Source organism: Oncorhynchus mykiss, chromosome 2 (assembly GCF_057628025.1).
Source record: "Oncorhynchus mykiss isolate SJ-2025 chromosome 2, ASM5762802v1, whole genome shotgun sequence".
Lineage (NCBI taxonomy): Eukaryota > Metazoa > Chordata > Actinopteri > Salmoniformes > Salmonidae > Oncorhynchus > Oncorhynchus mykiss.
Genome location: NC_143023.1, coordinates 73,520,485 through 73,538,466, shown reverse-complemented (window position 1 = coordinate 73,538,466; position 17,982 = coordinate 73,520,485). Strand labels below are relative to the sequence as shown.

General features: G+C 42.7%; 1 protein-coding gene across 4 annotated transcripts in view; it reads right to left on the bottom strand.

Moving 5' to 3' along the window:
• Nucleotides 1–17,982, bottom strand: part of LOC110501876 (FERM domain containing 5a) — a 174,633-nt gene that overhangs the window by 57,859 nt on the left and 98,792 nt on the right. For 2 of the 4 annotated variants that reach the window (XM_036955241.2, XM_090206861.1), the window contains exons 2-13: nucleotides 17,622–17,726; nucleotides 16,261–16,303; nucleotides 15,406–15,484; nucleotides 12,523–12,620; nucleotides 11,405–11,528; nucleotides 6,256–6,343; nucleotides 5,918–6,006; nucleotides 4,945–5,008; nucleotides 4,625–4,716; nucleotides 3,795–3,869; nucleotides 3,187–3,255; nucleotides 2,915–3,021 (exon numbers count right to left, since the gene is read on the bottom strand). In XM_036955241.2, coding sequence (XP_036811136.1) covers nucleotides 2,915–3,021; nucleotides 3,187–3,255; nucleotides 3,795–3,869; nucleotides 4,625–4,716; nucleotides 4,945–5,008; nucleotides 5,918–6,006; nucleotides 6,256–6,343; nucleotides 11,405–11,528; nucleotides 12,523–12,620; nucleotides 15,406–15,484; nucleotides 16,261–16,303; nucleotides 17,622–17,726 — 1,033 coding nt within the window. Of the gene's footprint in view, nucleotides 1–1,466; nucleotides 2,383–2,914; nucleotides 3,022–3,186; nucleotides 3,256–3,794; nucleotides 3,870–4,624; nucleotides 4,717–4,944; nucleotides 5,009–5,917; nucleotides 6,007–6,255; nucleotides 6,344–11,404; nucleotides 11,529–12,522; nucleotides 12,621–15,405; nucleotides 15,485–16,260; nucleotides 16,304–17,621; nucleotides 17,727–17,982 lie in introns of those variants that run through there. The other 2 variants (XM_036955248.2, XM_090206871.1) reach the window with 2 other exon arrangements.

Below are 17,982 nucleotides of genomic sequence, written 5' to 3'. Positions count from 1 at the left end.
ATGCGTTTTCCCCCACAAACTGGCTTTATTACAGACAAAAATACTCCTCATTTGAGAGAAATAAGGTTTTTGTGCATATGGAACTTTTCTGGGATTTTTTGTTTCAGCTCATGAAACATGGGACCAACACTTCACATGTTGAGTTTATATTTTTGTTCAGTGTATACTTGTTCAGTGTATATTCTCTTTTTACGAGCTACAGGACAGATGTCACTGCGGATGAGAAACAGTTGAGCTTGCGCTGACTGTTCCATTCCTTAGACAGCCACCGCAGAAATATTACACCTTCATAGAGGCAGAGGGATATCATCTCCTGATGATGAGGCATATTTTAAATGAAAGAATCTCCCATTCTGAGTGATGTTCTATCGATTCCCGGGGTAATTTCATGTTTTCATGTGTATCTGAGCTATTGCTGTTAAGCAGGCATACGAGCTCTAAACATTCCAGCTGTATTTCTGCCTTCTTGAATGGCAAATAGCTCAGATAGACATGAAAACATGAAATTTTTTTATTTTTTTATTTATTTTACCTTTATTTAACCAGGCAAGTCAGTTAAGAACAAATTCTTATTTTCAATGACGGCCTGGGAACAGTGGGTTAACTGCCTGTTCAGGGGCAGAACGACAGATTTGTACCTTGTCAGCTCGGGGGTTTGAACTCACAACCTTTCGGTTACTAGTCCAACGCTCTAACCACTAGGCTACTAATCGATAGAACATCACTCAGAAATGCTCACAAACCATATAACATTCAAAATGGGTGAATCTTTCCTTTAATGCTCATATGTGTTATTTTCATCCATAGGCAGAAAAATCCTCCTCGAGGAATTACAAAATAGAGATTAGGCCAGCTCTGTTAAGCCATGCTGACTGCTGAGATCCTGTCAAAAGCAAAAGCAGGATGCCTCTGTAGTGGGTGGCAGTGAGAGGCCATCTTTACTCATTGGTAATCTCCTTCAGTACATCCTAGGATATGCTTGCTTGCAGGGCAGATTGCAAAATGCAACCTATAGACATTTCATTACACAATATATCTTCCGGAGGACATTGCGTAAAGCTAGTCAAAATCCTCCAAAGGCCAGAATATCGTAAAAAATATCAACCTGAATATTTACCTGAATTCAAAATCAAATCATACCTTCACAAATCAACAACAAAGCAGTATCACCTCACTAGTCTGTACCTCAACCATTACAACCAGAATAAGAAGACCCATAAACTCAGACTTCCTCTAAACCAGCAGAAGGATAAATGAACCGATGAAACTCAAAGAGGTCAAGAAATAGATCCAAAGACTGTTCACAAAGGGCCTCCAAGAACCATATGATTTAGAGGATCAGACATCAAAGGCATCAAAGGCATGGCATCATTTCCATTCTGTTAACATTGATGAGATGGGAGTGAATTAACAAACAGGGAGCTGGTCACTGTAACACTCCAGGAGGGTGATGATGATGAGGTTACCTGTCGGGGTGCTGGACTGGGGCCAGCCATCGGGCAGAGGGGTGCCAGGCAAGATGGGGGGAGGCAGGGGGGAGAGGCTGCCAGGCTCCTGCCCAGTCAGGGCAGGGTAGAGGGGCAGGACGCCCAGGGCCTTGCCAAGCATCCGGGGTCCCAGGCTCAGCACGCGTACCTTTACATCCCGGTAGCAGTGGTTGATCATCCGCAGGTGGACGTTCACCCGTGTGGTGATGCGGATCAGACACTTCACCATGGTGGTGTCTTCAAAAGCTCAAAGCATGCACGTCTGTGTACTATCCTGGTGGACCCTGTCCCAGAGCCCCAGCGGTGCGCTGGTCTCGCTTTATGTGTTAGGCCAATGGCTGCAGTCTTGGCTGGCGAGAGCGAGGGCTAGCGAGAGCGACTGTCCTGCTGTAGCAGTATTCAGACGACCAGCACTGGCCATGTCCAGGCCCCACCCAGGGCAGTGACATACATGGAGAGGAAGGCCTTGGCTATTTTCAGCAAGGGTATTAATACTACTGTAAGACACCCAGTCAGCACAGGCAGGGGGTAACGGTTGACAGGTGAGAGCTTGTCATAACTCTCTGATACATACAGCACCAGACCCTTTCACTCACACTCTCCACTCTACTGCAGCAGCATAGAGTGTATAGCCAGGTGTACATACTGTACTGTGTATTTGGGAGACAGGCAGGGACTCAGCTGTGACAAGGACAGGTCTTCAGTGCTGCTGCTCCTGTTCACCTGAGCCCATGCTGCAGTGTCAGCCTGCAAGGTTAGCCTCAGGGATAGAGGACAGAGGCAGGTCAGAACATGTGTTAGAGAGGAGGAGCAGGGCAGGCCCACCTGCAGGCCCCAGGCCCCTGGGTTCAGAGTAGGTGGACTGACTGACGGCTGCACCAGCTGCCCTTGTACTGGCACTGTACCCCTCGCTCACACACACCCCTAGTGTTGATAGCTCGCACTGAAATAGACCAGCCTGAGTGACACACACACCTGTGACTTAGCCCTCCACTCCCACAAGCAGGGGCATGGCTAAGCTCAGGTTACAGTGTGTGTGTGTGTGTGTGTGTGTGTGTGGGGGGGGGGGGGGGGGGGGGGGGGGGGGGGGGGGGGGGCATAAAATACTTCCAAATAGGAGCAAGGACCTGATACGTTTAAAAACGTTTGGATTTAACACCCTCCATTGAAATATCCACAGATTACCTTTAAAACCTTAGACCCAAACTAAAGCATGGCGACCCATTTCCACAACTATCCAGATTACTGTACATATGTTCATTTGGATACAGACAACAATATAGAGCTGTGTCACTCCTGTCCACATTCCTAAAGGCTCTTATGGGACAATGATTCACCTTTGCCCATAACATGACCGTGGGGATTGTTATGGAGTGCCAGTGTTGACTGAGGGGAGTAGTGGGTCAGGGGTCAGGTCAAACACTTACCCTCCATGATGGAAATGTGGACGGCTCTCCGGCGGGTGCGTGGAACACTGGTGAGGCGCGGCCCGTGAGTGATGGACGGACAGCTTCTACTGGGAACCAGGCCAGCCCTGTGGAGACAGACACACACACACACACACACACACACACACACACACACACACACACACACACACACACACACACACACACACACACACACACACACACACTTGTCATCTGAGATGGATGATACAGTGCCCACATTGACATCTAGTGAATAGCATTGATTTTACCTGTGTATTTCTGGAGGCTCTCGTTTGATTTTGGCACTCTGCTCCATCACTTCTTTCGCCACTCGTCCACTGCAATAAAGCACAATAATAGAGCTCCCTGGTGCCACACACTACACAGAGCAGTTCAGTGAGAAGCATCAATACAGTACACAAGAACTGAGATTAGATTAACCTGGTGAACCCAACTCTCTCTAACCCAATCACCGTCTCCAGACTACACTGCAATATTATTTATTTTCCAAAAGATTGAAACACAAACTCAATCTTTCATCATAACATAATGGACTCAACATACTGTAGCTATTTTAAACGATTAGAAAGTTCAGATTTCCAGTAACAAGAACCAGTAATTTTAAAGGTTTCACAGACCAAGTTATTTCCCTGCTCCTAGCACTTCAGCATTCACAGATGTGAAAGGAATGAAATGAAATGAATGCTGAAACATTGTTCTGAATGTAACATTGTCCCCCTCCCTGTCCCCTCTGTGTCCTGGCTCAGGTCAAGTAGACTGACGTTACAGCAGGGCCCTGAGGTCCCCTATGCTGGAGAAGCTCTTCAGCATAGCTGTGGGCTATCTGCAGTGCCCTTACTGTCATAATTTACTGTACCTGTAGCGGAAACGACTCCCCTTGAAGAACAAGTTGCTGCTGGACACTGTCCGCACCTGACTTGACTTCTCCAGCCTGATGGAGGGGAAGAGAGGTGAAGAAGAAAGGAAAGAGAAGAGGGGTGACATCATAATTTTTACTTTACATTATAGCCTGTTGCTGCAGTCAAATGACTAGTGGCCTCACAGGTGGAATGTTATTCATATTTTTCATAATTTCATAATTAATCATCTTTGGTGTTTCTATGTCAAACAGTTATATTTTTTAATATTTTTGTTATATTTCAGTCTTCTGTGATGTATATAAAGTGTAATATTGGGATGCAAACACATCATACTAATTCCATCTCTGTGTGTGCTGTGCTGCCCTATGTTTGCCCCCCCCCCCCCCCCCTTCTCTATCTCCTATCACCTGAGCACTCCCTCAACCCACATGCTCCTCAGCAACCTTCCCTGTCACCATCATCCATTACTAGACTCTCTCTGGTCATTGTGTTGATGTGTTGCAGGGGGAGGTGACCTCCCAGAGGTAGGGGGAGGTGACCTCCCAGAGATAGGGGGAGAGGACACACAATCAGTCATGGCTGAGACGGAAGGAGCACTCATTTCTCTGGAGGAGCCGTGCAGGGTTCACTGGCATGTCCCAGAGCACACTAACTCACAAAAGCTCACCGTTGCCTCACGTCTCGTTCCCTATCTCATAAACAGCCTGACAACGCTGCTCTCAGGACACTTCAAGGTCAGAGGAGAGGAGAGCCCTCTTTAGATAGCTCTCACAGATGCCCTGGAGTAAAGTGTATAGCTATGACTTAGAGGAAGAATAACACTTACTTGTAGAAGGCTTGGTTCTCCACTCCACATTTCCACAGGTGCTTGCAGGCCTCAGGTGTTGGTGCAAAGTAAGTCAAGATGATCTTTTTGTCCTGCACATTAGAAATAAATGTGCAGGAAAATAAAACAACCTAACAGTTTCTCAGTTTCAAGAGTCACTATTACTACTGCTGTTTATTGAACACACCGGGCTGTGGTATGACTAGAACATGCTATCTCCAGGACCTGTTTTCAGAGAGTATTGGCCATAGAACAGTCACAGTCACTGCGCTGCTCTCTATACTTGACTCCCCCAACACATCAATAATTCATGCTCTCACCTCCTTCTGATTTGCATATATATGGAATATCTTTCCCTCGAACTTCAGTTTGGTCACCTCGTTCCTGCCCACAAGGAAGGGGATAGTTACTCACACAACCAACTGCATTGAGAGCCACAGGCTCTTAAAAAATTAATCACAACCACTAGCAGACCACACAAACAGCAATGGAGCTCCATGTTTGGCTAACAGAACACATATCTGATAATACCCCAGGTAAACTGGAGACATGGGATGGGAGAATGTGCCGAAGATAAAAAAAAATCTGTATGTATATGCTGTAACATATTGTAACATTCACATCGTCTACTTGGCCAGAATTTGTAAGTATTACAGACATACGGTACTGAATTAGGTGGTGGGATTTCTATATCAGGAGTGAATATCTAACTCATATTTAACTATTACAGACCCAATATAGTGGGCTACTGGCTTAATGAGAGGGGCTGTATGGAATAGTATGTTAGAGCAGCACTGATCCATGTATGTCATTAAGGATTCTTACAGTCACTGCTGCATGCATGATCAATTCTTTGTTGTGGTTGAAAACATGTATTTTCCTTGTGCATTTAAAAACAAGTTGATTTCTAACAGACAGGCCTGTGAAATCATATGCCCAAAATAGTAGCGACAAACTAAGACAATGGGACACCTGTATGCATGCTGGCCCTCTGGTCAGGAGGAGAGAATCCGCTGGACACACTCCACTGATTGTGAATGTAGAACCAGCAGTGGTATGTGGTTTAGGATTATTTATTTAACTAGGCAAGTCAGTTAAGAACAAATTATTATTTACAATGACGGCCTAGGAACAGTGGATTAACTGCCTTGTTCAGGGGCAGAACAACATATTTGTACCTTGTCAGCTCAGGGATTCAATCTAGCAACCTTCCGGTTACTGGCCCAACGCTCAAACCACTAAGCTACCTGCCACCCCAGAAATCAGCATTAGAGCAGAAATCATTCTACTCACCACTTGAGAAAATGAACCCTCTTGTTTCCCTGAAGCACGACAAATCCGAATGGGGTGAAGGCAAGAAAGGCTGGATTTCCAGACACATCCTGTCATACACAAAAAAACAGTGTCTCACATTGTTATGGCACAACACAATAGACCTACAATAGATACCTGTATCAAATACACACATACATACTGTATGACTGTGTAGATGCATGTGTGCTGCCATTTGCTTTAGCAATGCATTGTCCATTCTCTCAAGAGAGACCTCAAAGCTCAAGTAGAGGAAACAGGGTGTTTTAATGCAAATGTCTTAAGCTGAAGCAGCAGTGTGTGAGAATTGACCACCCAACCTTGCATGGATGAGGATCCACACCATATGTCTCCAGCATCTGGGCTTTCTGGAGAAAATTCAGCTCTGATGTGTCAGGTGTCTGGCCACTGAGAGAGAGCATCAATGTCTGATTAAGAAATTTAACATCAATACAGGTCTATGAAAAGAAAGAAGCAAAGGTAAAATGCATAAATAATATTAACTATGGCAGAACTTCAGTGCCTTCAAAAGTATTCATCCCCCTTGGCATTTGTCCCATTTTGTTGCATTACAACCTGCAATTTAAATGTATTTTTATTTGGATTTCATGTAATGGACATACACAAAACAGTCCAAATTTGTAAAGTGAAATGAGAAAAAAAAAGTACTTGTTTCAACAAGCCTAGTCAAAGCCCAGACCTCAATCCAATTGAGAATCTGTGGTGTGACACCAGCGGAACACCAGCAGAACACCAGCGGAATGCATCCAACTTGAAGGAGCTGGAGAAGTTTTGCCTTGAAGAATGGGCAAAAATCCCAGTGGCTAGATGTGCCAAGCTCATAGAGACATACCCCAAGAGACTTGTAGCTGTAATAGCTACAAAAGGTGGCTCTATAAAGTATTGACTTTGGGGGGGGGGGTGAATAGTTATGCACGCTTTAGTTTTCTGTTTTTTTGTCTTATATCTTGTTAGTTTCACAAAACAATATGTTTTGCATCTTCAAAGTGGTGAGCATGTTGTGTAAATCAAATGATACAAACCCCCCAAAAATCCATTTTAATTCCAGGTTGTAAGGCAACAAAATAGGAAAAATGCAAAGGAAGGTGAATACTTTCGCAAGCCACTGTATTTCCCTTACACAGAGGAGTGATCAACAGAGTGAGCTGGCAGGATGCTGAATAGACCAGAGAGCTCTGAATAGATGGCCAGACAGTGTATCAACCATCCTAGATACAGTACCTCTACCAATTAACATTTAATCAAGCACCAACCATTCAACAGCAATGAAGTAACGTGAGCATCAGACTGACCTCCATCACAATCAATGGAAAAAACATGAAGAGATGCCAGTGACCCTATAGGCTTGAATTACTGGTGCATTCAAAAGATCCAAATAGGCACCTGTCCCAGCATTCCAATGATATTTTCTGTGATCACAGAGTCAGGCATGTTGACAGGTGTTTTGTTGGTGGTGAGACATGAACAACCCACTAGAGAGCAGCAGAGGATCTTATCTATAATTATCATTTTAAAGATCCTTTATCTATGAACCTCTGACTACACTCATTTGGTCAGTCACATCCTCCATGCTGTCCACAGTTTGTGTATGTCCCATGGCCATGACCAGTTCACTGAGCTGGGTCACTAGACAAAGCACTCAGTAATGGGAACCAACAATAAAGAACCTTCAAATCGACTCTGAGCTAGTGTGAAAATGGCTGATCCATGTTTCAATGTCTTTAATTTATGTAGAGCACATTATCTCACACTAATTATGATTTAAACAAAGGAGAAGTGCCTTGTGGGAGGATAAATAGCTCAGACATTATGGCTAAACCATTATCCATGTGGCCTCAACCACATGAACTTTAGAGGCCTGAGGGTGAGTGTAAAGGATCAATGTTGGGAAGTGTGTCGCAGCCTGTCCCACTGGGAACACCATGTCATTACAATGTGGAGAATTGGGTAATATTTGGTACCCACTAAAAAATAGCCAAAAGTCTGTTGAATTCTGTTATCACTGTACTTTTAACCATTTAAAAGCACACCAATGTTCAAATGGGAATACAATGTCAGATATTTTATTTATACAACAATTTAATGGGTTATCACTGTGCTTGATCTAATAGCACAACCAAATAACCTGAATTGCAGTTAGTTGAGATTACATCTAAGTACATGGTGCAAGTGATCAACGCCATTTGAGATTCTGTTCAGATTGTGAAGATTTCAACATACCTGTGTCCGTGAATATGCACGCTTTCTATGATTACATAAGAAGACATTTATTGTTATTGTAACCTCAAAATGTGGCCGTCGATGTGTTACTCATTTTAATGTTGAATAATGTTACATTTGTTTGCAAGATCATTTTAGGCTATTTACTGTATTACAAAAGTAATATTGAATTGTGTTTGGTTGACAACACAAACAAATACCAACATTTAAAGGAGATGTATCTACTGCTTGGATAGTTTAATCTGAACCACTGACTTAATCCTATTCTTTAACATTTATTTTTGGTTGAGATGAAGATGTGAATCCAGCAGATAATTTGTTAACTTGTCGACAAGTGAATATGCTATTTACCATATTGCAAAAGTGATATTGATTGTCTTTGGTAGTCAACCCAACCTAATATCAACATTTGAAGGAGATAGAGCTATCCAAGCAGAAGATACACCTGTACCACTGAGTCTGGCTTTAAATTGCAATTTGTCAACAAATTAATAATTGATATGATGGATTCACATCTCTATTTCAACCAAAAATCCAAAGTTAAAGAATAGGACTAAATCAAATCAAACTTTCAATGCACTTTAAATACAGTTTGATTTGATCCTATTCTTTAACTTTTATTTTTGGTTGAGATGGAGTCATGAATCCAACATATTAATTATTGACTTGAAGATTCCATTTGAAATAAATCTTAAAAACCTAGGCCTTTACAGTGTTTTCGGAAAGTATTCAGACCGCTTCCCTTTTTCCACATTTTGTTACGTTACAGCCTTATTCTAAAATGGATTAAATAAAAACATTTAATCAGCAATCTACTCACAATACCCCATAATGACAAAGTGAACAGTTTTTTAAAACATTTTTACAAATGTATTAAATATAAAAACAGAAATACCTTACTTACATAATTATTCAGACCCTTTGCTATGAGATCCGAAATTGAGCTCAGATGCATCCTGTTTCCATTGATCATCCTTGAGATGTTTCTAAAACCTGGAGTCCACCTGTGGTAAATTCAATTGACTGGACATCATTTGGAAAGGCACACACCTCTCTATATAAGGTCCCTCAGTTGACAGTGCATGTCAGAGCAAAAACCAAGCCATGAGGTCGAAGGAATTATCCGTAAAGCTCCGAGATAGGATTGTGTCGAGGCACAGATCTGGGGAAGGGTATTGAAAACTTTCTGCAGCATTGAAAGTCCCCAAGAACACGGTGGTCTCCATCATTCTTAAATTGAAGAAGTTTGGTACCACCAAGACTCTTCCTAGAGCTGGCTGCCTAGCCAAACTGAGCAAACGGGGGAGAAGGGCCTTGGTCAGGGAGGTGACCAAGAACCAGATGGTCACTGTCAGAGCTCCAGAGTTCCTTTGTGGAGATGGGAGAATCTTCCAGAAGGACAACCATCTCTGCAGCACTCCACCAATCAGGACATTATGGTAGAGTGGCCAGATGGAAGCCACTCCTCAGTAAAAGGCACATGACAGCCTGCTTGGAGTTTGCCAAAAGGCACCTAAAAACTCTCAGACCATGAGAAACAAGAATCACTGGTCTAATGAAACCAAGATTGAACTCTTTGGCCTGAATGCCAAGCGTCACATCTGGAGGAAACCTGGCACCATCCCTACGGTGAAGCATGGTCGTGACAGCATCACGGTGTGGGGATGTTTTTCAGCGGCAGGGACTGGGAGACTAGTCAGGATCAAGGCAAAGATGAAAGCAGCAAAGTACAGAGAGATCCTTGGTGAAAACCTGCTTCAGAGCGCTCAGGACCTCAGACTGGGATGAAGGTTCACCTCAACGAACCTAAGCCCACAGCCAAGACAATGCAGGACTGGCTTCAGGACAGCCAGAGACTGGACTTGAACTCGATCGAACATCTCTGGAGAGACCTGAAAATAGCTGCGCAGCATCGCTCCCCATCCAACCTGACAGAGCTTGAGAGGATCTGCAGAGAACAATGGGAGAAACTCCCAAAATACAGGTGTGCCAAGCTTGTAGCGTCATACCCAATAAGACTCAAGGCTGTAATCGCTGCCAAAGGGGCTTCAACAAAGTACTGAGTAAAGGGTCTGAATAAAACTAAAATGTGATATTTCAGTTTACTAAATTAGCAGAAATGTCTAAAAACCTGTTTTTGCTTTGTTGTGTAGATTGATCAAGAAACATTTGTTTAATCAATTTTAGAATAAGGCTGTAACTTAACAAAATGAGGAAAAAGTCCAGGGGTCTGAATACTTTCTGAAGGCACCCTTTGTATTATCTACTTTTAGTTGAATCCTGGGCTGAACTTAAACAATAGCTGTTGATGATGCTATACACTGTAGGCTTAAATAGCATCAATGATGATTTACTGTATGATTGATAAAGTATGGTTACATTTAATTTGCTCTATTGAACATACCCTTAATAATGACTTTGATAGCAATATTTCAACTATTAAGTCGAGATTTCTCAACAATCATTCTCATGTCACATTGGCAATAGTCAGTGACAAATATCAAAGCTAAGCAAGGGCTGGGCTAAAACCCTGAATGAGCCCAAAGGGATAGCTGTAGATAGATCAACTCTCCAGTAGGAGGTGCTGCCCAGCCTTTCATTTTTTTTCTGTTAATGGATCTTATATTGATCTGACGTTTCAAAGGTAAAAATTCAAATTCAATATATTTTCCACATAGATTACAATATGTTGACAAATTATGTTGAAACTACATTGATTTAACCCATTTGTGCCCAGTAGAGTGTACCATCATTAAGAAACCCTCAGTGATGCTTCATCAGCTAACCTGCTGGCAGAGAAAGTAGTGTGTGTGTGTGCGTGTATGCCTTTGTGTGTTTGTATGTGCACACACTTCATTAGGTGTATTGCACTGCACTCCATGACAGGTCTTGGGCCACGACCCTCATAATAATGACTGTATTAATGAAAGGTAGTTTTTGTGCTCAAGAAAATCCACCATCTTGTCTCTGCAACACCCTGAAATGACAGTGGGCCATTAGCCAGCCTACCTGGTTGTTTCTGCTAGTTGCAGGTATTGGAAGGTTTTCCAATTGATTAAACACATGTTTGAGAAGAGTGTGAAGGAACTAGTTTCCAAGACAATAAGCATTCACACAATGGTAGTTAGTGCTTTCTCAGTCAAATTGATTCATCTTATAGGTGCAGTGTGTGTATGAACGTTCGTGCACGTGTGAGAGGTTAAAGAGAAACAGTAGATTGGTCCTTACATCAGTTCTGTCTTGTGTATGTCTGAGATTCGTCGCTCCAGCTTCTCTGAATGTTTTGGGAAGAACTGGAATTTAGAACTGTATCCTTCAGGATGCTTCCCAGGGTCATAGTCCCCAATCTCAGCTGGAACACAGTTCATACAAATGATCTACCATTTCACAGCACCACAGTCTAACCATACATGGTTACATATAGTACATACAGTAATATATCTAACATTCACAACATCATTCCATTCAATAAATCATAAAAAAGTGGATACAGAATATGTTTGCAGTAATAACTGCAAGTGTGAACTCAAACAAGAATTATTAGGGCTAAGGTGAGTATTTACACAGTTCTACACACACATTACTGGCACCCTTGCCGAGGTGTTGTTAGTTCACAGGCAGCCTGTGCTGTATGTCAGCAGAGCTCTTAATGACGACAAGTTAAACTGGCCCAGGGTTGCTGTGGTTTATTTGTGACTTCCTACCACACTGAGCTCCCTCAGGCGGCTCTGACAATCCTTTCCCCCAGCGAGCGAGGACGAGGAGGTGATCAGGCAGCACCTCCTCATGAACAGAGCCAGCGCACCTGCCAAAGGACCTGCCTTCGCTTTCTCCTAACACTGCACTTTCTGCGGCCTTCGGCTCGCTCGCCGTACCCCTCAAACATACAGCCTGCCTGCCTCTCGAGGGTCTTCTGCGTGTGAGCTCCATGCTTATACAGATAACGATACTGCTGAGAGCAAGATGCCTGATAATCAGGCTTACAATCTAGCATGAAATTCACGTTTAGCATTCAAAGCATTGATCTTACTTATCAGCTGTCCCATCTTTCTTTGTCAGCTATGGTTTTACAGTGTAAATTAGTATGGAGGTGCACGTGTTGTCTGCATTAACATTTTAATTTAATGCTTTTTAGTATACAGTAGAGATCAGTCAATATGGAGGTAAGAATCCCTCAGGGCATATAATTTACAAAGTGATAACTACATCCTTATGAGAAATCCAGGTGTTTTTTTCCCCGGCTGGTATTCATCTCTATGGTGGAGTGACTGGCAGAGAAGTTATGTGAAGGTGCAGTGCAGAGAGTTGGGCAGGCAAATCCAGCCTGTCAGGTCCTGTCACTGTACCTTGCAGGATGAAGGCAGCCAGCATGGCAGCATCCGTCGTCTTACACAGGAGGCGGCCATGATACAGATCTCTCTTGATCTGCAGGAAGACTAAATATCTGGGACCAGAACAGAGTGGGCGAAGATGGTCAGAGGTCATGGATCTCAGTCACCTGTCTACTTTAATGAGATTCATCAACATTACAGACCACACTTATTTTTAGATATATTGCAACAACAAGATATCGCCACAGATACATCTCAAAAGATGTTGGGGACAGGGTTTGGTAGGGGATGCCCTGAGGCAAACTGCTGCTATTGTCGACTGACTGTGTTTCTGTTCAAGCCAGACAAGACCAGAGCTTCCCAGAACACAGCAGCACTGTCCTGACAGATACAGCAGCTACACTGGCTGCAGACTGAGACTAACACCTGGAACAAAGCAGGTGTTACCAATGGTTACAGTACAGGATTGCCCATTTATTGATTCTGAAGTGAATGTAACACGTGATAGAAACAGTGGGAGAAACAACCCAATGGACCCCAGATTCCCCTGATACCAACTTCCAACAACCAACACCAAAATGAGCCCAGGAGAACCCATGCATGTGAATGCGAAGAATATACACTACCGTTCAAAAGTTTGGGGTCAAATGTCCTTGTTTTTTTAAAGAAAAGCTAAATTTTTTGTCCTTTAAAATTACATCAAATTGATCAGAAATACAGTGTAGACATTGTTAATGTTGTAAATGACTATTGTAGCTGGAAAGTTTTTTTTATGGAATATAGAACGAGGAGTGGGAGGACCCAGTGCACGACTGAGCAAGAGGACAAGTACATTAGAGTGTCTAGTTTGAGAAACAGATGCCTCACAAGTCCTCAACTGGCAGCTTCAAGCTGCCTCCCAGTCCTCTTTCTATTCTGGTTAAAGCCAGTTTGCGCTGTTCTGTGAAGGGAGTAGTACACAGCTTTGTACGTGATCTTCAGTTTCTTGGCAATTTCTCGCATGGAATAGCCTTCATTTCTCAGAACAAGAATAGACTGACAAGTTTAATAATAAAGTTCTTTGTTTCTGGACATTTTCAGCCTGTAATCGAATCCACAAATGCTGATGCTCCAGATACTCAACTAGTCTAAAGAAGGCCAGTTTTATTGCTTTTTTAATCAGAACAACAGTTTTCAGCTGTGCTAACATAATTGCAAAATAGTTTTCTAATGATCAATTAGCCTTTTAAAATGATCAACTTGGATTAGCTAACACAACGTGCCATTGGAACACTTTGGAGTGATGGTTACTGATAATGGGCCTCTGTACGCCTATGCAGATATTCCATTCAAAATCTGCTGTTTCCATCTACGTTTCCAATACAATAACAATGTCTACACTGATCAATTTGATGTTATTTTAATGGGCAGAAACTGGCAATTTCTTCAAAAACAAGGACATTTCTTAGTGACCCCAAAACTTTGGAACAGTAGTGTACATATCCTCGGCTGTAATTGTGTCATCTAGGCCAGCTTCACAACAGCTGTCACTTAAGGATCCATAGGTGCTAAAAAAAGCAATTTCCTTTTCTCTCTTTGGGTGACTCCAGTTAAATGGCTGATGCTGTCAATTGTCTGCCCTACATTTCTTTTGTCTTTTCTGCTTGCCTTTCACATCTCTGCTGTCGGTAGATTTGGTGAAGAAAAGCTGTGAATTTAAATGAATATTTGACCCATCTCTATCCTCTTCCCTCATTGTGTGGTCTAACCTGTGTACCATATATTGTCCAGTATCGCTTCAGTATGCGATTAATGAGGAAACTATATTGAAGAAAACTTCAGTGTCATTGATTATTTCCTCTCCTTTCACTCTTCCTCTCTCTAGTATGAGGTGGTCTATCCTGCCCTACCACTCTCATCATATCTCTCATCATATCTCTTCCTCTCTCTAGTATGAGGTGGTCTATCCTGCCCTACCACTCTCATCATATCTCTTGCTAACTATATTTCTCTTTTCCTCAGCCTTCACTCTCCTTCTCGCCTCCTCCCCTCTCTCCATCCATTCATAATTCACATAATTCATTATCTGCACTCTGCATTCTGTGTTCATTTCATCACACCTAAGTATAGACTCCCTGGACGGTAATGTGCCTCCTTTCAACACATACACACATTGTAATAGACATTAGCAAACACACTCATACTCAATTGCACATGTACTTGCTTCTTTAATGTCATCATCAAGTGGTTGAAGTCAGAGAGTATCAGAGGGCGTTTAAAGGCCCTATTGAGGGCACGGAGAGGCTTTTCTGGGTGACCTCATTGCAGACTGCACAGGGAATGAGGGAGTCAGGCGAAGAAATGCATAAGTGATTCTAATCTGAGCTAGCTGGGAGCTAATCATGTATCATTTAGAGGAGTCTGCTAGCCGTAATTGACCCTCAGTCTTCCTCTTTCCCTCAGCAGTCAGCCAGCCAGAGAGACCAACGCAGAGCACAGCTACACAACCTCGCAATTTAGCAGCCATTCTACTTCAGGGAGCAGGCTCGCTCACAAGCTTACTTAGGAAGGCTTTTTACATACATCTCAACTTCAAACAGCACTGTCTTTTTATTTTATTTATCGCACTGTTTTTAGACGAAGTGCTCTTTCATTATAGAGGCCCTTCAATAATGTCTGGAAAAAAATACTGTCAGTGCATTCAGAACACAAACATTTCTGGGGAAAATGAAACGTGTGAGAAAAGGTGATAAACACCAGCTGCTGCTTTGAAACTGCTTTAGAAAAGGCTAAAGTTATTGAAGATTTTTAAACACAAAGCTTTCATGTCTGCTTTCCCTGACTTCCTCTTCATACTAGAGGCTGGGGGAGTGGTTGTTGGCATTTCTCTACTTTGCTGAGTTTCACACAAAGTCCTACCTGGTGATTTCCTCTTTGAGAGCAGCGGGGTCAGGGGGGTAAAACTTGACTCTGAGACACATGGTGAATGGAGGCTGGGCTGGGGAACAAAGGAAATGGAGAACCAAATAGTCAGGAACATTTCATGATCACAGTTTAAATGATTAACTGAAAAAATGCTCTAAATGCAACGTCATGCAAAAGTGTCTAGCATAGTTCTAACCTGACATGTGTTCGATTCAGACACTATGAAGTTAGAATTTAAAATGACTAGTCAATTTAAACACTCGTGAATTAAGCAATCTGTGAAGGGGGCACTGACAAATGATTCCTGTAAATCTTCACTTCATATCATCACAAGGTAAACAGTAGAATAGGCAAACGGAATCTCGCTTAAAGGAAAAATAATTTTGCATCATCATAATGATGTGGAAGGTGACACTTTCCTTCTTGAAAGTCCAATATCTTGAAAACGTGACTGCTGGCATGAAAAAAAAATGTGGGACTGTATCAACAGTGGACTAATGAAAAAAAATACCAAAAGATAAATGTTGACTGGATTTTCCCTTTAAGCTCTGTATCCACAATTAGGGAGACACCGTTCATGATGATTTACAAGAGAGTGGGTGAGAGACCTTTTGTGTGGATTATCTTTTGCTAGGAAGGGACAATTCATACAGTTCTGTCCTTCCAGTCAAATGGAGAATCTAGATCTATTGAAATCCTAATACAGTAACTTCCTACCATTTGAATTCAAATGCACATTCATTAGTCAAATTAGATGATGCGTCATTAAAGATGCCATGGTGATGATAACTATACTTGCTCAATTAGCAGAATGATCATAGCATGAAGAGGAAGGCACTGAAGACTTACATTTCATCTGCTTGGCAATACACTTTGTGACCTCCAACCAATGCTGCATCAACAACAAAAAGACATATGATCAAAGTGTGAAAAAAGCTAAACATGTCTAAAAATCCTGCAATGACACTGACACCATGCTCATATCACTCTATGAAGCAGGTTAAATGCAATACACAGGAATGACAGTTCATCGAAAGACGTGTGAAAACCGGTGTTATGTCATGTCAGCTTCACGCCTAAAACACACTGACGCATGTCTCCGTTCATATCCAACATCCATCTCTAATCTGACAAGAATCATATAATTAATGCTATCAGTTCCTGATTTGTATAATTAAATCATCATCATACTGAAGCAAATTGAACAGTAAGGGCATACAGAGATAACAGCTCTCTCTATAAATGACAGTAATGGATGGTCTTTCAAATTATAATACTACCACCAGCATGCCTGGGCCTGCCGAGACAGACAGATAGGCAGACACTGTGCAGTGGCAGTGCTCTCTAGGGTCAGTTCAGAAGGTAACTCTGGTTTTGCCTGTATATCAGGCACTGATTCATCCCCCATCCTTCTGGCAACATTCACTCCATCAATTCCCTCTCTCCGCCAACCCCTCACCCCAACAACAACCACGGAAATAGCCCTGAGTGGCAGCATAAGAAATGCAGGATGGGGAGGACCGGTCTTGTCTCTGATGCTAAAACACAATGTGAGCACATGTTAATTCTTCATGAATCAAGCAGTGCAGCTACAAGCCATCTCTGAGTAATAATCCTCTGTGCTCTGCTGCTGCTGCTGATGATGATTGTATGAGTGTCTCTCTAAAAGCGTATGTTACGAAAGTGTCACGCCCTGATCTGTTTCACCTGTTCCTGTAATTGTCTCCTCCCCCTCCAGGTATCGCTTATTTTCCCCAGTGTATTTATCCCTGTGTTTCCTGTCTCTCTGTGCCAGTTCGTCTTGTATGTTTAGTCAAGTCAACCAATGTGTTTTTCCCATACTCCTTTTCTATTATATCGTCCTCCCGGTTCTGAGCCCTGCTTGACTCTGGACTACTTTCCGGCCTACCTGATCATCCTGCCTGCCCTGACCTTGATTCTGCCTGCCATTCGGTACCTATTGGACTCTGAACTGGTTTTGACCTTTTTGCCTGTCCACGACCATTCTCTTGACTACCCCTTTGGATTAATAAACATTTTAAGACTCCAACCATCTGCCTCATGTGTCTGAATCTGGATCTCGCCTTGTGCCTTGATATAAATAAATAAAATAACATATCTTCAATCTGGCCCTGTATCTCTTTAAACGGTCACCTCCACTGCAGTATGCTTCATCCAACACAGACACACACACACACACACTCACTCACCCGCTGCTTGTCTGGGTCCACATATCTGATGCCGAAGTAGTCCTTCTCCAGCAGATTCAGGTGGTGGCAGATGAGGTCGAACAGATACTGTCCTTTAGCATCCCGCTGCAAGATAAGGGAAAAACAATAGCATGAGAAACTCACAGCGAACACAAGAAAAGACCACAACTAACAACTTAAAATGAAATTTTGAGGAAATATCCCCACTGATAGGGAACAAGTGGTCCGGCCCAGCCCAGGAACTCAACAACTTCATGAGGACATGAGGGAGAATGTGAGATTGAGGGAAAGAGGGAGGTAATTACTGATAGCAGAATGTGCTTCGTATTTTCCAGCCCCTGTGGAGATATCCAGGATTCAT